The following is a 23,345-nucleotide window of genomic DNA, read 5'->3' as shown; positions in this document are numbered from 1 at the left end:
CTCTGCAAGTAAACTTTGAACCAGGAGTCCGATTGTATATCGACGGAGATCTTTGTGAAGCGAGCTAGACCAGGTGAATCAATGGAATCTCAAGAAGGATCGCAGCAGCCGCAGCTTGTTTTGGCTCATAAGCTCTTCCTCCTTACCCAATCTGATGTCCTAGATATCGAGAAGGTCCGCCTCCGCCAGGAAGTGTTGGATTTCGTCTTGGCTGAATGTAAGTACAATTAACTCATCCTCCCCTAAAATATCCCTTTGATCTTTCCTAATCTAGGGTTTTCTCGTTTGTTTCTCAGCTATGGCCCCGCTTTATGAAACCCTAGTCGCCAATTCAGTGCTCGATACGAATCAGTCCCTTTTGGATTCTATGCGTGCAAAGAATGAGGATGAACTCAAGAAACTTGATGAGAAGTGAGTCCATTTCTATTATTGGTCATATACTTTGAAATTTATGCTATGTTATTTACATTTATAGCCTAACACCGAATGAACCAGAAATTGAACCTCCTTTAGGAATAAAACCTCCTGGAATTGAACAACTGTAGTTACAGTTTAATGGATGCATCTTTTAGAGTCACTACAAGCAAATAAGATGTATAATGTTATTGCTTGAGTTCATCTGTGAAAGTAGGAATGTCTCGTTATCTTCATATTATTGGGACAGAATGTCTTCGAGATAATTCTGATTGATACATAAGTACAACTTACATTTTGATCTATTTTGCATCTGATGGATTTCTTTTTCCTTTATTAAGTATCAGGAAGTTTGAACTATATGGGTCTGTTTAGAACACTTTTGTTTCTGCATTCAGATACGGATGAGAAACAACCAATAAATTTCTTGTTGGACTAAGTTTAGTTTCCAAATGAAAGCAATAATCTATTCCTCCCTTATTTTGTTTTCATATACATTCTTTTTTTCCTGCCTTCTAATATTATTGTTGACTAATTGATACATCTTCTTGAACTTGTCTGTCGTTGAGCTTCAGTTCTTGCAAAAAAGATAGAATCATTAAATTGTTTGTAGATATTTTTAGAAAGTGAGGCTTTAATAGCTTAATGTACAGTACATCCTTTGCTTCATAGTCTTATCTTGTGTGATCATTTCAATATAGGATTGCTGATGCTGAAGAAAACTTAGGTGAAAGTGAAGTTAGAGAAGCTCACTTGGCCAAGTCCTTGTTCTTCGTTAAAATTGGCGACAAGGTACAGTTCTGTCGCTCCCTAGTGAGCTGTTTTGTTATACATTTTTTTCAAGTTGATCATGATCTCGAAAAATTTACATTTGTTATGATTGCCAAAAATTACAGTATCTTGAAATTAATCTGGATCATGCTCCAGCAAAAATAATCTCTACACCAAATGAATAAAAATAATACAGTATAATTGGATAATGATCTAGATAATAATGGGGGATCGTGACTGTGTCAGAATACCATTTTTCAAATAGGCTCTAAACAGTTTTGATAATGTATAGGACAAGGCTTTGGAACAGCTGAAGGTAACTGAAGGCAAGACAGTTGCTGTTGGGCAAAAGATGGATCTGGTCTTCCATACTCTTCTGATTGGATTTTTCTATATGGACTTTGATCTAATCTCCAAGAGCATTGATAAAGCTAAGAAGTAAGTGGAATACATTCTTTATTGTTTCTTTGCCTCTCCCATTTGTTCTGACATGTAGCTGCATATTTCTGACAGATTATTTGAGGAAGGAGGTGACTGGGAAAGGAAGAATCGTCTTAAGGTTTATGAAGGACTATACTGCATGTCAACCCGAGATTTTAAGAAAGCAGCTAGTCTGTTTCTTGATTCCATCTCGACTTTCACTACTTACGAGATTTTCCCTTATGATACCTTCATATTCTATACTGTCGTTACTAGTATCATAACACTGGATAGAGTTTCCTTGAAGCAAAAGGTACAATTTTTAATTCATCTTCATGATGATTCTGTAAAAAAAGATTTGTTAATTTTTTTTTGTGTGTAATCTGTCAGGTGGTTGACGCCCCTGAAATCTTGACAGTTATTGGTAAAATACCATTCTTGTCGGAATTTTTGAATTCCCTGTATGAGTGCAGATACAAATCTTTCTTCGTGGCATTTGGTAAGATCATATAATATTGATTTGTGAATTATACGTAACATAATAATTGAAATGCCCGCGATAATAATGATGTGAGTTTGTTTGGTTTTGGGTTTCAGCCGGTCTGACTGATCAAATCAAGTTGGATCGCTATCTACATCCTCACTTCCGATATTATATGAGGGAGATTAGGACTGTTGTTTATTCCCAGTTCTTGGAATCTTACAAGAGTGTCACAATTGAAGCAATGGCAAACGCTTTTGGAGTAACAGTGGATTTCATTGATCTGTAAGTCGTTTTTACTGGGTCCTTGTTTGATCTGGGGTTATTTGAATAACCATGTAATTATTTTCAAATAACCCTACATCAAACAAACTCTTTGGGGTTATTTTCTTTAAATAAAGGGTATTTTAGTTTTTTGATTGATGATTTTTTTGGTTATCAGGGAGTTATCTCGATACATTGCTGCTGGAAAGCTTCACTGCAAGATAGATAAAGTTGCGGGTGTATTGGAAACAAACCGTCCAGATGCTAAGAATGCTCTTTATCAAGCAACTATCAAACAAGGAGATCTCTTGCTAAACCGAATCCAGAAATTGTCTCGTGTTATTGATCTTTGAAGAGAGCGGATGAATCTTGTTTTAGTGTACTTGACTGAGCGATTTTACTTCTTCCTGTTGGATACTTTGTTGACTCGCATTGTATTTGTCTCTCTTTATTTTTATGACCTAAATTTGGAAAGTTAATAGTTTTCTAGGGCCTGCTATGTGCCACTGGCAACTGCTCTTATCGCCTATTTGTCGGGTTTTTAGGTGGATTGTGCTGAGACCAATTTTTACCTATTGACTATAGCAAATTCAAATTATTGTTAGAAGCTGTGTAGGTGTCTGACATAAAAATCAAACTCTATTCTTCAATAATTTAGTTTTAGATGTCAATTTTGTTTTATAACAAATGAATATAGGAGAGCTGAGTTTGTTAAAATTTTGATATTTAGAATAAAATAAAAAATGTTAAAATTTAGTTACTTTTATGATTAACTATGCATATTGTGTAAGATACCTTTATTTAACATAAAAATTTATTAAAATTGTTGACGTGGGTATTTCAATAATTTCATCTGCGATCTTGTTATAAGATCCTGTTAGGTGGTTCAGTGAAAATAGCTGACATAATAGACCAAATTGGTGAAAATAATTGACCTAATAAACCTTTGTGTTAAAAGGGGCATTGACGTCGCTATCTGAATTTGAATTGGACATAGAAAGATATAAGAAGCAAGACCCATATTTCATGACAGATTCCCATAAATAAAAGAGGAATTAGGCATTATACGTTTCACGTGCGTGTTTTTTAATTGTGATTTTACGATCTATTTAGAATCTCTAACTACACAAATGCTCATAGAGTCGGAATACTTTGTTTTGCCCACATCTAGGAAGACTAAAAGTCTGAGAAGAGGCTATGCTCGGAAACATCCAAACCATGCAAGTCTCGTAAAGAGTAAGGACCAAGATCTCTCACGTTAAATGTATTAGTCTGGTACGCTTGTTCTCTTTAATTAAAAAAATCGTCAACCTTCAATTTTTTATTATCTAAACTCTATAGCTTCTAGTACAAACAATTATGAATCGGTCATAACTTGTTCTTCCGATAGAAAATTATAAACCGATCATAACTAATTCTTTCGGTTTAAATTTTTTTTTTTTTTTTTCTTACACCCCTAAATATTCATGTTAATAGTAGCTATAAATTATTAGATTTGAAGAGGAAGTAAAGTAAATAAAGAAGATAGGAGGCCGGTTTGACATGTTTGTAAAATAGAAGGAGCGACCCGGCAAAACGAAGAAAGGGGTTGAAGGATCCAGCCAGTCTTGGGAGAGAAAGAAAGCGATTTCTCTGGATCGATCGGTGAACAAGAAATGGCGATTATTCGAATGCCTTCACTCATTCTTTTTTTCCTACTTTTTCCTCACTATATTCTTCAATTCTCTTCAACTATTGCACAGGTTTGTTACACTCTTCATCTTCTTGTATACATACATAGATAGTTCATGCAATTATGATGTTTGATCTCACTTTTTTGCTTCCTTTACTCATTTTCTATTGATTTCTCATCCAAGATCTTGTCATCAACTCACCTGTCAATTCAATATTCTGTCAAAATTCCTCTCTCTGCATCTTTATCTATCTTTCTTCACTTGTTTTATAGAGTAACATGTTAAGGTATAATCGAATTGCATCCTATTTTGTTCACTTTACAACAACTGACTACATTTTCTTTAAACTAGGGTTCAGATGGCGGTGCAGCTTCTAGGTATGACAGACAACTTTGTTAAATATGTTGTATCATCATTACTGATATCAATGTCAAATTTATTTATGTTTATACTTGGGAAATGCATGTGATTTATATCTAGGATGCTCAAGTCAGATGAACAACAACATCAGGAAATTCATTGTTCTAGGGAAAGAAGTAGAGCAGCTTGGAAAGTTATTGAGGATGTGAGCTGATTCATTGATTCATTGATTGATTGATACTTGGATGTGGAAAATAATTGGTTTATGTTGAGTTTTATTGATTTACTTGCAGTATTTAATGCCATTTATGGAACGAGAAAAGTTTGAAATCTCAAGGAAATGTAGACTTCATCCTGCCAATGATATCTTTAGAGATCAAGAACAGCATAAGATTCATGTGGATGTTAATGAATACAGATGTGGGTATTGTAAGAAAATCTTCCGAGCAGAGAAATTTCTAGATCAACATTTTGACAACAGGCACTACAATCTCCTAAATGTTGTATGTGGACTCACTATTTCTCTTCCCATCTCGATTTCTTTTCCTTTCTTTTGATTCGTGTTTGGCGATGAAAGCTAAACCGTAAACTGTTTTCCACCATAACTAAGAGGATTAGGTCTTAGGTTCGAAAAAAATACATGGTCTTAAAAAATTAACTTCACCTTTTCATTACTTATAATACTGGTTTCTTCATTGAGGAACTGGATTGTCTTGCTTCAATATGTAATAATAATTTGTACCATTCTCCATTGGATTCAGAGCCATAGCAAATGCTTAGCCGATGTATGTGGGGCATTACACTGTGACCTTGTTATGGATTCAGATTCCAAGCCACGCAAAAATAAGTGTAATCCAGCAGCGGTAGCAAAGAATAAAATTTTATGCGAGGTTTGCTAATCGTTACATCTTTATCAATCTCACAACATTCTTTCTCCATTTCAATGCACCATTATAATCTCTCTTTTTTTAATTTAATCTTGGTAGAGTCTTGCTGAGAGTTGTTTTCCTAGTAATGAAAGTCCTTCTGCAAGCCGTCTACATGGTACTGTACTATGTTGGTATTATTATACGTTTTTCTACAACATCCTTTCTTGTTTTCTTACGCTTTGTAATGTCTTGTTTGTTAGAATTGTTCCTGCGACAGTTTTGTGATGCTCATTCATGCAAAGATGGACGAAAACCCTTCTCTAGAGGGGGCCGGGTAAGTCTTATATTGTTGTAACACCCACATCATCATATTTTTAGTTACCTTTGGAGATTATTCTATATACATATATATTTTTTTAAAACAAGCAAACAAAAATCTCGTTACAACCACAGTCAACGTGAATGAGTTACATATACATAAAGGATAACATCATATTATTTTTTCAATTGTGAGAACCCTATAACTGCAATACATTTTCATACATAAATGAAAAAACCTTAGCTTGTGACCCATTTCTGGATTTTTTTGCAGAAACATACTAGTGTTTTCTATTTGGCTATCTCAATCTTGACATTGATGCTGCTGCCAATCTTCTATGTCATTGTGTATTTATACCAGAAGTAAGATTGAGCAACTAATATATCATCTCTATCAAATCTACTGTTAATTGTTATTGATTTTTGCGAGTTTGTGCAGAGAAATGAATCATGGAACCCAAGAGCTTAGGCGTATTTCAAGACTCGCCCGAAAAACTAAGCCCTCGTAGTTGGTGAGCGGGTAATGTAGCTCCTTATTACCAGCTCGAAAATAAAATAAAAATAGGCTTGTTTGAAATGGGGTTATTTCAAAATAGTCCGTGTTATTGGAAAAAAATTTTCTTGTTTGATATTTGGGTAAAATGACAAAAAAATATCTTTAGTATTTCATTTTATTTAAACGTTATAAAGAATAAAATAATTATTTTAGTTCATGATTTGTGAAGGTAGAAGTGATTGATGTTGGAATATTGCCCTAGTTTTATCAAGGGTCTTCTTCATTTAAAAATATGGTTATTTTTCCCAATGATTTTGACATAAGAGAAGAAAAGATTTGATTTTCCTGACCAACTAATATACATTTATGTTCATCTTTTATTTTTTACAGGACTCCATCTTCATAATGCAACTGAGATCATCATGAATACAATGGGGAAAAATGGCAAATCTTGAAGATAAAATTTCACCTATAACGAACAGGATTGTCATTTACAACGAGCATTTCCCGTTATATGAAGAAGATGATGATTTTGTTGGTCTGCATATTCATTTTTTTGTATAATGTATAATGATTGTGAAAATTTTCCTCCAAATGGTGGATAGAAATAATACATTTAGATAAATTGACATTTTTCTATATACTTTTGACATTTGTTAATATTATTATTGCACATTTTAGATGAAACAAGGCATCTTACTAAGACTAGTCTTACTCACATATGGTCACATTTTATCAATCTGGAAATTTTGTGTGTATTTGCTATTGTTTTAGTTGACCATATAATTAATGTAAGCTATCTTCTTACTCTTTCAAAATTCATGTTAAACTTTTACAATATTTATATTTGTTATGTCTCTTATTCTAAAGATAAATTTGAGCTTTATTTTAATAAGCTCTAGGCAATCAATTGCATCAAATGCTCAATTTACCTAACTTAATTTTTTTGTTCAATTTGTCCATAAAGAGCTCATAAAAAAATATCAAATCACTCATTGAGATAATTGACTCAAATTGCTCATTTTTGTGTGTTGTTTGGTAAAATTGTAACATAAATGTAGATAGAGTTAATAAAAATACATTTGAGTTGTATAATTTCAAGATATTTTTAGGCTTGTTAGGCAATTTGAGTTTATTTTTCATCAAAACCTTATTACCTCTTTTTTTATGATTAAATAATATTTCTAAACATTTTACATATATAAAAATCCAAGTAATTGAAAATAATATGAATTGTGATGGATAGGGAAGTGAACTATAATAAACTTAAGGGAGCAAGACTGGAACTTTCAACAACATTGTTTTTTTTCTTTTTCTGTTTTAGTAGTGTGTAATTTATTTTTTTATTAATTTATTATAAATGCTGGCATAACTTGTTTTTATTGATTTGATTTATAAATAATTTTAAAAGGAATAATATTATATTACATAAAATTAAGTATTTCACATGAATTTTCATTTAAAGACTAATATTTAACTTAGAAAAAATATTATAATTTGAATCACAATTCTTAAAATGCCTTAATAAAAATGAAAGACGTCAGTATTCTATATTAAAAAAAAAAAATAATAATAATATGAATCGCAATTAAAAATAATAATTACATCATTAATTAATTTTTTTTTTTTATAATAGAAAATTAGTTATAATTAATTATAACAACCGGTAAAATTCGTTGAGAGTCCACAGTTATTTTCGAAAACTTATAAGTCTGATAACTTATTTCTTTTAATGTCACCTCTTCTCATTGTTTAACTATTAATATTTTTTTAATATATATGGACATTTTATTTAATTTTTTTTTTTATAAATTTTACTCAAAAATTTATTTTATTTTATGTATTTAGTAGGTAGAATTTGATTGAGTTTTATACAACAAAAATTACTATTCAGGGTGAGTCGGTACCCCGTAATTTTTTTTTATCCATATTGTATACCATATCGAAAGTTTCAATATAGAAAAATCATACCCCGTTATTTCAGTATATCAAAATCTGGATATGATACAATTAACATATCAATCACACCGAATATTGACATTACATCGCGATTTCGAAAAAATATTGATATTATACCTTTCCTATTTGAATAATATTAAAATTTAATTTATTTAAAATAATTATATTCTTATAATTAAATTAACATTAAATTTATCTAAAAAAATAAATAAATCTATTAAAGTTAATTCAGTCTAAACTATATTAAAGAAAATAAATAATATTAAGATAGGTTGATTTATTAATTGCCCTTTAATTGCTAAAAAATAATTTATAATGTTGTTTGAATCTAATTTATAATGTTAATTATTTTTATATATTTTTAATTTATAAATATTATTTTGATATATAATTTAAGAAAGAAAAATATATTTATTATTACTTCTAAATTTTAATATTAATAAAAATAAAATCTTATTAATAAAAATAAATAATAATATTGTTTGAGCTTCTTTGAAATACTAAACCTGAGGACACATAGGTTGCAAAGTTGAACGGCGCCACCATTCCCTGCTCCAAGCTTTACTCTCCAATTCTCTCTCTTACGAAGTTCACAAGTACGAATGGGGAAGAAGACGAAGAAGCCAGGCCAAGGCAAAGAGAAAACAGAGCGGAAAACCGCCAAGGCAGACGGAAAACGAGCTCGCCGAGAGGATAAAAAACTATCTCCCGAGGATGATATTGAAGCCATCTTGGTACTCCACCCTTTCAAATTCATAATATCCGGCTCATAAACCAGAATTTGAAGCTAATATTTGTATTTCTGACTGACTGCAGTTAAGCATACAAAAGGAGGAAGCAAAGAAGAAAGAGGTTCACGTTGAAGAGAATGTCCCTAAACCCTCACCTCGTTCCAACTGTTCGGTACTTGTTTACTTAATACATTTGTGGGTTATTCTCTTTTTGTTTTTATTTTCTCAAAAAAACTGAGATAATTGATTGTTTCTTATACTAGCTGAATATCAATCCCTTGAAAGAGACTGAATTGATTCTGTACGGTGGTGAATTCTACAACGGAAGCAAGGTTAGCTTATAATTATTTTTTCTAATATCATATGAACCATACCTGTGATATAAATGGATCTTATTGGAGGAGAAACTTGTATGATCAAAATTGAAAAAGTGATGATGAAAGAGAATTATGTAATATTAGTCAACATAGGCATGTGGGTGCCAAGAAAGGTTTTTTCTTACTAGAAATTTATGATTGTTATATCAAATAATGCACATGAAGTAAATCTCACAAATTGGGTTTGCAGACTTTTGTATATGGTGATCTTTATCGACATGATGTGGAAAAACAAGAGTGGAAGCTGGTTTCCAGTCCCAATAGTCCACCACCTCGAAGTGCACATCAAGCTGTTGTTTGGAAGAACTATCTTTACATTTTTGGTAAGTGTAGGCTGCACTTCTGCTTATGAAACAATCTTGTTAATTGTGCTTTTCATGACATAATTTCATTTTTGCGTGACAAGGTGGGGAATTTACTTCTCCAAATCAAGAGAGATTTCATCATTACAAGGTAAGGATTAACTCTACAGTGCAAAAAAATAGTGGATTCTAAAATTTTCTAATGAAATTGTTGTCTCAGGATTTTTGGGTCTTAGACTTGAAGACAAATCAATGGGAACAATTAAATTATAAAGGGTGTCCAAGTCCACGGTCTGGTCATCGGATGGTAAGTTTAGCTTGATGGTAATGTAATATTTTTTAAAACATTCTAGGAAAGAGTGATTTATTTTTTACATGCTGGTGAATTTTGGTTTGTCTGATATATGTACCACTGAAGTTATCATGATTTTGTCTGATATAGTACTTAAACTGTTCACATGGTATTAGGCCAATCAGTTTATGGAATATGAGACACAAGATTTTACATATAAGTTAATGATGATTTTATATTAGTTCTTTCTTTGACCGTTGGAGGTTCTTGTGAAGTTCTAACATCAGGATTTCTTCTAGGTCTTAGAATGATATTGTCTGGGTTCTATACATCTCATACTTTTGGACATAATTGGTTTGCTTGTGTATGAATGAAGTTGTTTTGAGATGATTTTCTTTTTGACCTTTTTTCCCACTATAGCTAACACATTTAGTTCCTTACCTTTTTTCTCACTTACATTTCACATATACTCCACCTTTTTGATTAATGTCACAATTTCCCTTTTTGTGTTTCAGATCTTATACAAGCACAAGATTATTGTGTTTGGTGGTTTTTATGACACTCTTAGAGAAGTAAGGTTGGTTTTCTACTCAGTTTTAAGCTCTAGCTTTCTCCATTCTTATTCCTCCTTCTACATATCACCTCTTTCCTTTTTCTAGTTTGCTTGATTTTCTGATTTGTTAGAATAATAAGCATGACTCTTTTCTTTTTATGAAAAAATAAGTGTAATATTATTTATAAGATATGAAGATGCCAAACTTGTGAAATTATCCAGCAAAGGACCATAAGGCTCGCTGTACTTAAGTTTTCCTACAATACTCATGACAATAAAGATGATTTTGATTTTAGAATGCATCAGTAGTGAAGTCACATTAAGTGCATTAATCATAAATGACTTTCAAGTTCAACCTAATGTAGGCTCATACTTTGTTATTCTGCAAACTTGCAAATTCACATTTATTCTAATTTTTTAAAATTGTAGCTCCGACCTTGGTGCACTTGTTTGACTACACCAATTTAACAACATTTTGCGTTCTTTTCTTGACACATAGATCATTAAATTGAATCCTAGCCAATCAAAATCTTTAACTAAATATACTTATGTTCTCCAAAGTTTCAATGTGAAAACTCCTCCTGTTATATTATTGGTAGCTAGTCTATCATATTTTCATTGAAAATTTAGTTCTGTATGATCCAACTATTTTTTAATGATGCTCCAGTGGCTCATTGCTATGTTTTTTCTTCTTCTGAACCATGGTTTGTACACCATATAATTGTACTAAGTCTTTTTTTCGTTTGTTTGTGGAAACATAATACAAATGTTTTGAACTTTAATAAAAATGATTGTATATTTTATTGCTCTTTAACTTGTTCATCTATTTTTGAGGAGGCATAGAACTTCAATATGTATTTCTCTTGTTTGTGTGACTGGGGTATGCCAATGGGCTCATTGATCTTTTATAGGACTAGTAACTAAGAGTGCTTGGAATATATTCCTTTATAGCTTAGAGGCCTTGAGGCTAAATGAGATGTATATTTTCACAAGAACATATGTATTATGATTATTTAAGAAGCATGTTATCTATAGTCATGTAAGCAAGTTTGACCCATAAATGATATATCCAAAAATGTTACAAGTGGTGGCAGTGTAAAGTGAACATTACATGAGAAGATAACAGCTCAGATTTAGTTTCTGCATCATACTCAATGATGCTGAACACATTCATAATTCAACACGAGTTGTGTAATAAATGACCTGCTTCTAAATCTGTTCACAGTTGTCTTACTTACAATGAAGCTAATGACTGATCATAACTAATCCTGCCACATCATTTCATATTTCTTTTTACTATTCTGATACATGTAAATTGTAATACTCTTGTTGTCTGATCTTCAGGTATTTTAATGATCTGCACATTTTTGACCTCGATCAGTTTAAGGTAATAGAGTTGGTTTCTAAGCATGATGATAATGATTGAATACTTTTCATGCTTAAATCATTTGTTGTTTATTAAGTCATTGTAGTACATGAATGCAGTGGCAAGAGATAAAACCTAAACCTGCAGCCATGTGGCCCAGTCCCCGTAGTGGATTCCAGCTCTTTGTATACCAGGATGAAGTAAGTGTTCTAGACTAATAATAGACCAATCTCACTTTTTGTATGATTTTGTTTTGAACCTTGTATAACATGCAATTATGATGAAATTCACGACATATGCATAGCAGAGATGATTGAATGCATTTATAGGTGGTTGTATTTCGGAAGTCCAACTCTAAGTACCTAGCTTTCCAGCACAGAGCTTATTTTAGCCACTGATGAGCAAAAAGATTGGTTGATTGCTTCGAATTCTCGGAGCAGATGCATAAAAAAACACAATTAGAGCTTTCACTTGGTTTCATTGGCCAGTGGATGTGACTGATATGTAGTTAAAGTTACTGTTTCACATCCTCACATACAACTTATGGACTCTTTCTTGTGCTTGGGCATAATATTATTGTTACCAGATCAGAAGTTGATTAGCTTCACATAATTTATATTGTTTGCTTTGAAGAGTTTTTCATTGATCTAGTACCAAGATTTAAGAGCTGAAGTAAAGTGCTCTACCTGTGTATGAAATCCCAGTGGGTGTATTAAAGTTTAACCTCTTTTAATATGGACTTCCTTTAATACTGGTTGTGGATATATGTTAATGGTCAAGATAATGAGCATTGCTGTCCTTCCATATTCCAAAGTATTGTTTATACTACTCTTGGTAATCCTTACTCCTGTTAAGTGAAGTATTTTAGTTTATATTAACATCTGAATCATGACTACATCTTTCTTTATCTCAGATAATGTTTATTTTTTCCTAAAAATAGGAAAATAATAATAGGGGATATTTGGGCTTTGTTTACATGAATATATCGATTTACTGGAAACTTGCAACTTGCAAGTGATTAATCTTTTGAAGGTTTCTTTGCAGTTGGTTTTGGATATGCCCATATCATTAACTTCTTGTGCTTATAGTACCTAAACTCCAGTTTCTTTTCTGCAGATATTTCTGTATGGAGGCTATTCAAAAGAAGTTTCATCCGATAAGAATGGCACCTCCTCCGAGAAAGGAACAGTTCATTTTGACATGTGGTCTCTCGATCCTAGGACCTGGGAGTGGAATAAGGTATGTCAACCCTTGACCAATGGTGGGTACCTTGCATGTTTGTTCACGTTAGAAAGTACAACTGTTATAATGGTTTGGTTCAAGGTGTACTTGATCAACCTATTACTTGAGTCGATGTTGATCTATTTTGGTTTTACAGGTGTTACTTAAATTCTCCCACCACATGCTTTTAGATTATTTGATTCTTGGATTCATCCCATCGGACCCATCTGCATGTGCTTGGATATATACCTACCTTTTCATTTTTTACATATGAATAGACTATTGTCAAAAGAGCTAATTTCCTGGTGTCTATTCTCCTTACTAGGCCTTTCTGCATCTCTTCTATTTGCTGGATAGTGAAATATAGTCTGCTTCCATGGTAGATTAATATCTTATATTTTTTTCTCTTTTTTTCCCTGTTCCCAAGATCAACTCTTATGTTAGGCTTTGTTGACATCACCAATGGGCCTAATACGAATAAAGCACTTTATTAACAACCATCATTTGCCATATGGTTATAAGCTTTGTACTTCATCGGTTGATATGTAGTTAAAGCATGGGATTTCTGTCTGCTTGTACTTTCAGAATTACAGTTCTTGGGGAGTGCAGTTATTTAACCTTCAAAATGTGTTGTCCTGGCATCACCTGTTATTGCTTTCCTTATTCAGCATTGACCAAAAAGAGATTAATTATGCACTTTGCAATTCAAATTTGTATTCTGTAGCAACTTCTATTAGCTTTCTGATCTCATATATATATATATATATTTATCTGGTATTACAGGTTAAAAAAAGTGGAATGCCACCTGGACCTCGAGCTGGTTTTTCGATGTGCATCCACAAGAAACGCGCTGTTCTATTCGGGGGAGTTGTGGATATGGAAGTTGGAGGTGGTTATTTTCAGAATTGCTTTTTTTTCTTATTTTTTATTTTCTTTATGATATCCAAATTAGTCTCTAGATGATGCATTATTATAGCCAACAGTTTAGTAGAGAAACCAGCTGTCATTCATACCTAGCTATTGTGCATTGGATAAAATATAGCTCAATGATGGCCAATAGGAAAGAGCTCACATAAGTAATCTTACAGATGAGAATAATGAATATTTATACCTTGCTCTATCAGGAGTTGCGGTTTCTGCTAAGTTGAAGAGAGTTTCCGTTCTCTCTCCTATTGATACTTCATAATTTTTGCTTTTATTGCACCGTTTGTAGGAACTCGTTAATGTGATTATGCTTTTTTCTTTTGCAGGGGATGGTCTTTTGAGCCTATTCTTGAATGAGCTCTACGGCTTCCAGTTAGATACTCGTCGCTGGTGAGCTCTACTTTACTCAACTTCATCTGGTTTTGTATGATTCATTGCATTTTAGTAATTTATTTTTGTTCTTTTTGATTTCTTGGGATATGCTGGTGTCAGATTAATAAGAGCTGAGACTCTTGGAGTTTTAGTTGATTATACTGTGAATTTTCTATTTTATTGTTAGAGTAGCTACATTGAGCCTATTTAGAAACATGTAGAAACCACCAATAAATTTTGAATCTGTCACTAGAACTAAGTTCAGTTTTCAATTGTGATATCATTTGATAGAAAAAATGTTTCCAACTGAATCAATTGTTTACATAGATGAAAGTTATTGGAAAATAGTTCATGAAAGAAATTGAAGAATTAAAGTCAACTAATCCCATAAGGAATGTGTTCGCTGAGATCTAATTGCGGGTTCATTGGAAATCAAGATAAATTAGAGGATACTACTTTATTTTATTTTAAGGTGTCTCTCTCACTGTCTTAATTAGCAAATTCTTCTGACGTAATTGAGATATACATTCGGAACAAGGATAACACAGCTCCCTCTTATAGTAAGGGTAGAATAGTCAAATTGCAAATATAAAAACTGGATAAAAAGTTCTGAATTTTTAATACCAAATGAAGTTTTGTCTAATTCAACTTACACTTTTCATACCAAATGTGAAAAAAAAACCAGTTTTAGTCAAACTTTGGCGATTTTTCAATGTGATCTTATAGTTGGTATCTTGATGTCAAGATTGTACTCCTTGTTGCTGGCTAGATAAGTTCTTTAACTAGTATACAGCTGAATATTTTTTTTCCCTCTAATTGTATTTTGAGATAAACGCATTCAACAACAAAAATTTGTCGTTTAATGAACATACTCAACTCATTTCTTTTTTCTAATGTACTGAGTTTCTGATAATAGGTATCCTTTGGAGCTACGGAAAGAAAAGTCAACAAAAGATAAGGTTAATGTTAAAACATTTTCTTTCTAGTCAGGCGTTGTTTCTTCCTGCACCTTCTTTTCTCCCTCTTGAAACTGATTAGGTAATCCTGCTGTTCAATAATGCAGCTGAAAAAAATTTCCAAAGATAATACCAAACCTACAGCTGCTTACAACGATACAGATGCAATGGAAGTAGATGAACATGTAACAAATGATAAAGAGGATAATTGGGAGCGTGATGAAGATGCACTTGAGATGGAAAATGATATTGATGAGATGTCTCTTGCTCTGGAAAAGAACATTGATATTGATGATAATGCAGTCTCTGGCAAATCTGAAGGAAAACCTCCTAAATTGAATTCAAGATTTGAAGTCCAGAGCTCTGCTTTTCCAGAGGTTTGACATTTGATCAAGTTGCTACTATTATGATTTTTTTTTTGTTGGCATCTGTCTTATTTTCTTTATGTATAATTTTCAGTTGGTGAAACCTTGTGGGCGTATCAATTCCTGCATTGCTGTTGGCAAAGATACTCTATACATTTATGGTGGCATGATGGAAGTAAAAGATAAAGAAATTACTCTTGATGATCTTTACACACTTAACCTCAGCAAGCTTGACGAATGGAAGTGTCTCCTACCGGTTTGTTCGCTTGTCCTTGAAAAAACTGATAATTGTATGCCAGATGAAGAAAATCTGATATGTTTCTAGACATTTGGGAATATGTACTTAGATTGACTAAGTAATTCACCATGCTGTGATGAAGTTCTTTTAAAGTATTTTATCATCACACTTTTAGTGCATTACTAGTATTTTACCATCACACTTTTTGTTTCTAGACCCTTAGTTATAACTGCTACCTTATGTTCCGTGTATTGAACTTACTTGGAATCAATGGCTGAAAATTGCAACTACTTCTGTACTTGGATGGTGACAATGACATATGTCTGAATTTTATGTAAAATAATAATTAGACAGTTATAGAATTGTATCCTTTTTTTTTGTTTCTCCATTGATCTTTATGGTACTCTAGTTCGATAATCTTAGCACCAAAGAAAATTGAGAAATATCGAGAGAAAGCAAGGGGAAGGATTGATCTTCATGGGCAAGACATGGCTTACCAGCCACTATAGATAGCAAACATGACTCTTGATGATCATTGTATCGGTATTAGTAGGATATAATAGTAGTAGTATAGGGGTAGTATAGTAATTAGGAGAATAAGTTAGTAGTTTATGAATAGTTGAGTGTATAATATTTAGAGTAATGATAGAAATAGTTATTGAATCTGGATTACCTCTCTCATGCTTAGGTGGCCATTCCTAGTCTCACCTACATTTCTTCCACAAATCCTAGATCCTTAGGCTGGTACTTAACAATTATATGTCTTGTTGATTTCCTTCAGGCATCTGAATCTGAATGGATAGTCTCAGAAGACGAAGATGATGACGACGATGATGAAGATGATGACGATGATGATGAGGATGGTGATAGTGAAGATGAAGAATCAGAGGGTGAAGATAGTGAAGAGACTGATGATGACGAAGATATGGAGGTATGACCTCAATAACACTTTGATAGGAATACATATGAAACCAAAATACTTTTACTTTGATTATTAAGCTCTTGAATACAATATAACATGCCTTCTCTTCCATTTGTACACGAATCCCTTCCTTTTGTTTTCTTTGCTATTTTCACATCATTACTGAATATAGAATCTCTAGGTGAGTTGAATTTCAATCAAGTCCCCGTACCAGCTATATATCTAACAAAGATTTATCCTCTTCCTTCTATATATTTTCCCATCCTATTTTTTAAGATTCTGCCCATCTTCTCACATGGACTTTTGTTCTGTATCCCGACACAGTTCTAAATTTCTTTACATGTCCATGAACTTGATGAGAAGCTATGTTGCAGATGAGATACCTTTAGTTTTCCTCTTAAAAAATATGCAAGTGAGAATTATCCCATAAATTATTGAAACAGAACTTGACAATGTGCACTTGACAGTTTTCTTTTGTAGGGAGTCTAGATAGAGGGAATCAATATGAGAAAGTTCAATAAATCAATTAAAAATATTTAAAATTTAAGGACTTGATATCTATAAGTTGATTTGATAGAATGTGGAACTAATGAGAAAAGTACTTAAAAGCTATTTTACCCTTATATTGATGTAAAGTTGTTTTTTGATCGCTCTAACCAGATTATCAAGTCAAGTCTTTCTTAGCTTACCGAATTAAGTCAGATTTTTAGCTTAATTTGATCTATTTAGATTAAGATGTGTTAATAATCAAGCTATATCTCTAATCCCTGATCCATTTTACAGTTCATGGTTTTGGAGGACAAGGCACATCTCTTAATTTTCTTATTACTGTGTGAAAATCATGAAAGTTGTTGTCAGATATAGACAATTTGGTCGAATCTAAACTTTTATGAATGTAGGTCAAGAGTTCTGATCAGAAATCAGATGAATTGGGAAATGCTGTAGCTATACTAAAGGGAGTAGGTAAGAAACTTCGAAGAAAAGAGAAACGGGCCAGAATAGAGCAGATCAGAGCAAGTTTAGGGCTCTCTGATGCTCAGAGAACACCAGTGGTACTTTCTTCTTCACTTCTCCTATAAAAATGTATTATTATTTTCATCTTTGTCTAGTGCATTCAATTGTTAATTGTTAATCTTTGAAGCCTGGAGAATCTCTGAAGGACTTCTACAAGCGGACAAATGTATATTGGCAAATGGCAGCCTATGAACATACACAACATACTGGAAAGGTCTGTTTCATTTTCTTTAAAATCTGCTTATTTTGGGTTGACAGTTTGGCGATTTTTATAAGTTTTAATGTTCATATGAACTTATATGATTGCCTTCTCGAGAGAAAGTACACTTGCTCAGCTGCAGTTTAATAAATCGGTTGGCTGAACCTTGCTATTAATACTGACTTCCCTGAACATATATGATTTCTAGTTATGGAAGATGTAAAACTTGTTTGAAAATAATGTTGTTGCGGAAAGATGATTTTTAAGAGCCTATTTGGAAATTGGTATTTCGTCACAATCACTATCCCATTGGAAGTGATTTTTGTTTTTTCTGTTAATAAGATTGTTTAGTAGGTCATTATTTGATATAGAAAATCATTTTCTGGATCATAATCCAGATTAATTTGTAGACTATTGTTGTTTTTGGCAAACATAACAACATATTATTTCAATGTGATGCCAGGAACTCCGAAAAGATGGGTTTGATCTTGCGGTTTCTAGGTACAAGGAACTTAAACCAGTGCTTGATGAGGTAATAAACTTGGTTACTTTTTTGGAAAAATTTCTTTCAAAATTTTGTTTTTCTAACAAGCTTTATTATTTTGTGTTGTATTATCAGTTGGCCATTTTAGAGGCAGAGCAGAAGGCTGAAGAAGCGGAAGGGCCCGAAATAAGTGGTCCTAAAAAACGGGGTGGTAACAAGAAGAATAAAACCCTAGCTTCAAGATAGTTTTGGAATAATTTCTCACAAATTTGTAATATGTAACTTTATAAGATCATTTAAATTTTGTGGTTTTGAGAATGTTGATTTGGTTTGATTATTATTTATTATTATTAAGTGTTAAACATTTTTGAAATTGTATTCTAGTTGTTATTGGAATGCTCATTTATTTAACCACTTGTGTTTTTTTTAGGAAAACCTGTTCATTTATTTGTGTTTTAGAAGTAGATTAAGGAATATGATGGGTTAGTTATTACTGTTTATACATTTTTTTAATCTGTCTTATGATATTGGTTATGTTAATAAAAAATATTAATTATAGAAAAAATAATATGGAATAAAATTGATTAAACCAATTTTTTTGGGGTCTTCTTTGTTGATAGACATTAGAATTTTGGAAAAATGATTAAATTATAATTTAATTTTAATTTCTATATTTGAAAAATAATATAATAAATATGATAAAATTAATTTAAATATTATATATATATATATTATTAAAATATTATATATTAAATATGTTGTAAATAATAAAATATTTTTATTTTAAAATAATATTTAAAATTAAAAGTCCATATTAGATAGGGAGGAATCGTGGTTTATATTTTTTAGAATTTTAATTTAAATTATTGAATTTTAACCCTAAATTCAATTTTAATTTAGTGTTTTCGATAATGAGACGGTTTAGGTGGGTAATGTATTTATCATTTTGTCTCGTTTTTATTTTAGGTTTTTTTTACTATAATTATCTCGTCCCATTCGGTTTCGAAAATCCCTGCGGAGCACTGTTTATACCACATTCTTAATTTTTTTTTTTTTTTTATTTAATTTTTTTTTTGTATAAACGGATTTTTTAATATAATATATATTGTAATATATTAAAAATTTATATTATAATAAAAAATAAACTTAAAACTTTTATAAAATATAATAAATAAATAAATATATTAATTTTATATATTTAATTGTGTTTAAAGTGTGGTGAAATTGAGATAGAGACATAAATATCATTCTCTATCCATCTTCGATAAACTATCGATCAAACCATAAAAAAAAAAAAAAAAAAAACGCCCAAACAAAACAATTAATCCAATTAACCATAATCATATCCAATGAACAAAATCATCACGCGCTTGTCATTTTCAACTAAAATTTTCTTTAAAAAAACTAATAAATTTGAGAAAAAATAAATAAATTTGTGGCTAGAGAAAATGATAAGATAAAATAAAAAATCCGGTCGTTTATAGTTGAACGAGACGAACCAGAAGAAGCGATAGAAAGAAAGTTTGATTTCATGGCGTCAACAGTAATCTCTTCTGCTTCACTCAGTTCTTCTTCTTCAGCTGCTGCTTCATTCTCCAATGCAAAGAGAGACCAATCGTCACCTCTCAGCTTGAAATCACCCAATTTACCTTCTTCTTCGTTAATTGGCGCCAAACTTAACTTCAGAACATCATCATCGTCGTCCCTTAGGCATCTGAGCAACACTAATCGGAGTATCATCAAATGTTCCGCTTCCGTCCTTCCTTCTGCTCTTCTCTTCGATTGTGACGGTGTTCTCGTCGACACTGAGAAGGATGGACACCGCATTTCTTTCAACGACACTTTCGCTGAGGTGACACTTTCAAATTTATCCACTTATTTCGAGTAATCGATTACTTGTCTTCAAAATCTGCATTACAGCTATAGAACGTAAATATTCTCATTGAAATGTATTTTTTCTCAGAGGGAATTGGGTGTGACATGGGATGTGGATTTATACGGAGAATTGCTCAAGATTGGGGGTGGAAAAGAAAGGTAATGTTCAAAAGATTATGTATGATACAAAAGTAGGGTGAATTGAACTGAAGTATGATTAAATTAAGTTCATTTTGATGATAAGTTTGTAGTACCTTCTTGTTTTGGCAGGATGACGGCTTACTTTAACAAAACTAGTTGGCCAGATAAAGCTCCTAAGGATGAAACTGAAAGAAAGGAATTTATTGCTTCTCTTCACAAAAGGAAGACTGAACTGTTCATGGTCCTTATTGAGAAGAAGCTGTTGCCTCTTCGACCAGGTGTTGCAAAGTAGGTGTTGTTAAATCTTTAAAGATGAACCTTTGGATTTTAGTTGCATATAGATCTTTTCAATATCATCCTCTATAGCAAGTATGATGTTCTTCTGAATTGTCTTGGCAACTTATTATGCAAAACTAAAGAGTAATCACATCCCTTGGAAAATATCAATCTACCAACGATTAGATTAGATTAGATTTCAAGCTTAAACATATGGTTCTTGCCAAAAGTTGGTTTAACAAACTTTTCCCTTTGTCGTTTCCATCATTGACAACATAATATATGCAGCCCCATTTACAAGGTTACATGATAGAGATGGATACTGTTAACTGACAATACAATCTAACTGAAACTGAGTCTCTCTTAGTTGACATTGTCCAGGTTGGTTGACCAGGCTCTGACTAAAGGAGTAAAAGTGGCTGTGTGCAGTACATCCAATGAGAAGGCGGTATGCATCAAAAGCTTACATGTTTCTCGTACCATTTGGAAAATGGATCCAGATGAGATCACAGATTTATTGGAAGTGTCTCCTCTGGATCCAAGAACATACAAGAATTATTTTGTTTAATTACATTAAACATTCTTATACTTATTGACGTTTCTTATGATTTTGATAATTGCAGGTCTCTGCAATAGTTTCATTCCTATTAGGACCAGAAAGAGCAGAGAAAATCCAAATATTTGCTGGGGATGTGGTGCCTCGCAAGAAGCCTGATCCAGTAAGTAACATCTTTTTTACCTTTGTGATTCAACTAGAGACAAATTTGAAAATGACAATAACTTATGATTTAATAGTATGCATCTTTTTTCATGAAGATTGAGGATAACCTTCTTGATTCTGACTTCAAATTGTTTCCCTTTGTTAGGCAATTTATATATTAGCGGCCAGCACCCTGGGAGTTGAACCATCGAGGTTTGTTTAGATCCATATATCACCAAACAAACACCAAGAGTTCAATTGAAATAATGTATTTAATACTTATAAAAAGTTATGTGAAGCTTTGATTGGATGGATATAAAAAATTATAATCAAATTCTTATGTCAGGAGAAATTGTATAACAATGAGTTTGGAATTGAACCCTCAATCCCAAATTTACGAACTCCACTTTCACCCTAAACCAAACATAGTCAATTTAGTATGTTAATTGATGATGGGTAATCACTTTTTTTTTCTTCTATCTGGTATATGCAGTTGTGTGGTGGTGGAAGATAGCGCCATAGGTCTCGCAGCTGCTAAATCTGCCGGAATGAAATGTATTGTAACAAAAAGCGGGTATGGTTCTATGTAATTTTATATTTGCTATTAGTTTAATCAAATGAAATTTTTTTTTGGAAACTCGGAGATGTTACACTGATAATACTCAACTTAGATTGAGAACTAATCTTGGATTCTAGACATTTTGTCCCATTTTGTGCGCATTTCGACTAATTCTTGGGGAGAGTTAACTTCGAAAATTGAGTATGAATTGAATTTGTTAAAATTGGTTGATGCAGTTACACTGCTGATGAAGATTTTGAGAATGCAGATGCAGTGTTTGATTTCATTGGAGATCCTCCAACAGAACAGTTTGATCTAGATTTCTGTGGAAGCCTTCTCCAGAAGCAATATGTGAGCTAGTTTAATTACTACTTATCAAATTTCATGTATATCTTCATCATGGATGTTAATTTCAAATAATTATATATATATATGTATCATTTAGTGTCCCCTTTTTTATTTAACCAAGCTCATTTATATATATATATAGATGAATTTATTAAAACAAAAAGCTGACACACAATGCAATCAAGGATCAATAAGATCCAATGACATTTGATTAATAATACAAATAACTCCAAACCAAATTGTGTTATTTGTTCACTTGTTCTGTTCTAAACCAACTCCAGCTCTAGCTCTAGCCTTTTTCTTCTCCAAGAAGAAGAATCCAAAAAGAGAGAAAATCGACAATGCAGAAAAGCAGGCGGAGACAATATCAAGCGTAGCATGGCGACCACTGATCCCCTGTATCTCAAACACATTCTCCGTCTGACCATACCCAACCGGTTCATCATCAGCATTGTTGGCGTAAACTCTAACAAAGTAACTTGCGGTTGGAACATCTTTCGGTATCATCCATATGAGGGAATTATTGTTAGACAAGTATGGTTTGGAAACTACTTTGTGTTGACATGTCTTGTCCTTGTCAAGATCGTCCACTGTTTTTCTCCATGGCCGGTCCACTTGGCTTATACGACCGTAACATAGCTTGATGTTTACGGTTTTGTAAGATGAATCGCTTCCTAGTGCCACAGTCTGGTTTAGGGACCATGTTATTGTGATTTTGTCCTCACCGGCTTTCAACACTACATCGATTTTACATTGGTTTTATCAAAGTGGAAAAATTTCACACAATAATATAAGCACACATGAGTTATTGGGCTCTATTATGAACATTTTTTTAATGATTTTGGCTCAAAATATATATATATATTATTTTTAAATTGACTATTCTTTTTTTGAAAATTTGGACTGATAACTTTGTACACAAGTTTTTATATATGTATATATATACCAACATGATTTTCACATTAATTATGCATTTTAAATAGGAATCAAATTGATATTTTAAAAACCCAATCTTGTTGAATGACCTTAATGAGTTTAACTCAGTTGTCCAACAAATGAACTATAACATCATGGATCTTCACACCCAATACATTTTAAAAAAATA

The 23,345-nt window shown here is 32.2% G+C and overlaps 5 protein-coding genes across 7 annotated transcripts; 4 read left to right on the top strand and 1 right to left on the bottom strand.

Annotated features, from left to right (window-relative positions):
• On the top strand, window positions 1-2,945 carry LOC124929474 (26S proteasome non-ATPase regulatory subunit 6 homolog). The gene is made up of 8 exons (XM_047469845.1): window positions 1-217; window positions 297-411; window positions 1,116-1,206; window positions 1,478-1,623; window positions 1,699-1,918; window positions 1,996-2,104; window positions 2,203-2,371; window positions 2,529-2,945. The coding sequence occupies exons 1-8, from the start codon at window positions 82-84 to the stop codon at window positions 2,701-2,703; spliced, it is 1,161 nt and encodes a 386-aa protein (XP_047325801.1). The 5' UTR covers window positions 1-81; the 3' UTR covers window positions 2,704-2,945.
• Window positions 2,946-3,890: 945 nt separating this feature from the next.
• On the top strand, window positions 3,891-6,783 carry LOC124931370. Of its 3 annotated transcripts, none has more exons than XM_047471819.1 (10): window positions 3,891-4,092; window positions 4,375-4,400; window positions 4,504-4,588; window positions 4,677-4,886; window positions 5,145-5,273; window positions 5,370-5,427; window positions 5,513-5,586; window positions 5,845-5,933; window positions 6,010-6,082; window positions 6,457-6,783. In XM_047471819.1, exons 1-9 carry the CDS (start codon window positions 4,006-4,008, stop codon window positions 6,077-6,079), a joined length of 828 nt encoding a protein of 275 aa, XP_047327775.1. In that variant the 5' UTR covers window positions 3,891-4,005; the 3' UTR covers window positions 6,080-6,082; window positions 6,457-6,783. The 3 variants fall into 3 exon arrangements, with proteins under 3 accessions (XP_047327775.1, XP_047327774.1, XP_047327776.1); XM_047471818.1 differs by having other exon boundaries at window positions 6,010-6,091; window positions 6,456-6,783; XM_047471820.1 differs by having other exon boundaries at window positions 3,974-4,092; window positions 4,382-4,400; window positions 6,010-6,091; window positions 6,456-6,783.
• Window positions 6,784-8,545: 1,762 nt separating this feature from the next.
• On the top strand, window positions 8,546-18,832 carry LOC124930986 (kelch domain-containing protein 4). The gene is made up of 20 exons (XM_047471363.1): window positions 8,546-8,759; window positions 8,842-8,928; window positions 9,020-9,088; window positions 9,324-9,456; window positions 9,540-9,586; window positions 9,656-9,742; window positions 10,243-10,304; window positions 11,625-11,667; window positions 11,766-11,846; window positions 12,763-12,885; window positions 13,651-13,756; window positions 14,118-14,181; window positions 15,080-15,122; window positions 15,227-15,496; window positions 15,579-15,740; window positions 16,504-16,653; window positions 17,544-17,696; window positions 17,786-17,872; window positions 18,321-18,389; window positions 18,477-18,832. The coding sequence occupies exons 1-20, from the start codon at window positions 8,628-8,630 to the stop codon at window positions 18,585-18,587; spliced, it is 2,079 nt and encodes a 692-aa protein (XP_047327319.1). The 5' UTR covers window positions 8,546-8,627; the 3' UTR covers window positions 18,588-18,832.
• A 993-nt stretch (window positions 18,833-19,825) lies between these two features.
• On the top strand, window positions 19,826-22,341 carry LOC124931928 (CBBY-like protein). Its single transcript, XM_047472511.1, has 8 exons — window positions 19,826-20,193; window positions 20,305-20,375; window positions 20,487-20,645; window positions 21,015-21,081; window positions 21,257-21,352; window positions 21,500-21,546; window positions 21,827-21,907; window positions 22,129-22,341. The coding sequence occupies exons 1-8, from the start codon at window positions 19,873-19,875 to the stop codon at window positions 22,250-22,252; spliced, it is 966 nt and encodes a 321-aa protein (XP_047328467.1). The 5' UTR covers window positions 19,826-19,872; the 3' UTR covers window positions 22,253-22,341.
• A 151-nt stretch (window positions 22,342-22,492) lies between these two features.
• On the bottom strand, window positions 22,493-22,987 carry LOC124930128 (high-affinity nitrate transporter 3.1-like; the record flags this gene model as incomplete). Its single annotated transcript, XM_047470489.1, has 1 exon — window positions 22,493-22,987. A coding segment is annotated over one exon (495 nt), but the record flags the coding sequence as incomplete, so codon positions are not given.
• Window positions 22,988-23,345: the final 358 nt, after the last annotated feature.

Source organism: Impatiens glandulifera, chromosome 3, assembly GCF_907164915.1.
Source record: "Impatiens glandulifera chromosome 3, dImpGla2.1, whole genome shotgun sequence".
NCBI classification, from domain to species: Eukaryota; Viridiplantae; Streptophyta; class Magnoliopsida; order Ericales; family Balsaminaceae; genus Impatiens; species Impatiens glandulifera.
Note: the sequence above shows the minus strand (reverse complement) of the source record. Positions and strands in the feature narration are given on the sequence as shown.

Bases quoted from the DNA above. Each gene is read 5' to 3' on its own strand.
- LOC124929474 (XM_047469845.1), top strand. From the start codon at position 82: ATGGAATCTCAAGAAGGATCGCAGCAGCCGCAGCTTGTTTTGGCTCAT. The intron at 1,207-1,477 runs GTACAGTTCTGT...GATAATGTATAG, and splicing joins TCGTTAAAATTGGCGACAAG to GACAAGGCTTTGGAACAGCT. The intron at 1,624-1,698 runs GTAAGTGGAATA...TATTTCTGACAG, and splicing joins AGCATTGATAAAGCTAAGAA to ATTATTTGAGGAAGGAGGTG.
- LOC124931370 (XM_047471819.1), top strand. From the start codon at position 4,006: ATGGCGATTATTCGAATGCCTTCACTCATTCTTTTTTTCCTACTTTTT. The intron at 5,274-5,369 runs GTTTGCTAATCG...TAATCTTGGTAG, and splicing joins AGAATAAAATTTTATGCGAG to AGTCTTGCTGAGAGTTGTTT. The intron at 5,934-6,009 runs GTAAGATTGAGC...GAGTTTGTGCAG, and splicing joins ATTGTGTATTTATACCAGAA to AGAAATGAATCATGGAACCC.
- LOC124930986 (XM_047471363.1), top strand. From the start codon at position 8,628: ATGGGGAAGAAGACGAAGAAGCCAGGCCAAGGCAAAGAGAAAACAGAG. The intron at 14,182-15,079 runs GTGAGCTCTACT...TTCTGATAATAG, and splicing joins CAGTTAGATACTCGTCGCTG to GTATCCTTTGGAGCTACGGA. The intron at 15,741-16,503 runs GTTTGTTCGCTT...GATTTCCTTCAG, and splicing joins AATGGAAGTGTCTCCTACCG to GCATCTGAATCTGAATGGAT.
- LOC124931928 (XM_047472511.1), top strand. From the start codon at position 19,873: ATGGCGTCAACAGTAATCTCTTCTGCTTCACTCAGTTCTTCTTCTTCA. The intron at 20,646-21,014 runs GTAGGTGTTGTT...GACATTGTCCAG, and splicing joins CTTCGACCAGGTGTTGCAAA to GTTGGTTGACCAGGCTCTGA. The intron at 21,547-21,826 runs GTTTGTTTAGAT...TGGTATATGCAG, and splicing joins CTGGGAGTTGAACCATCGAG to TTGTGTGGTGGTGGAAGATA.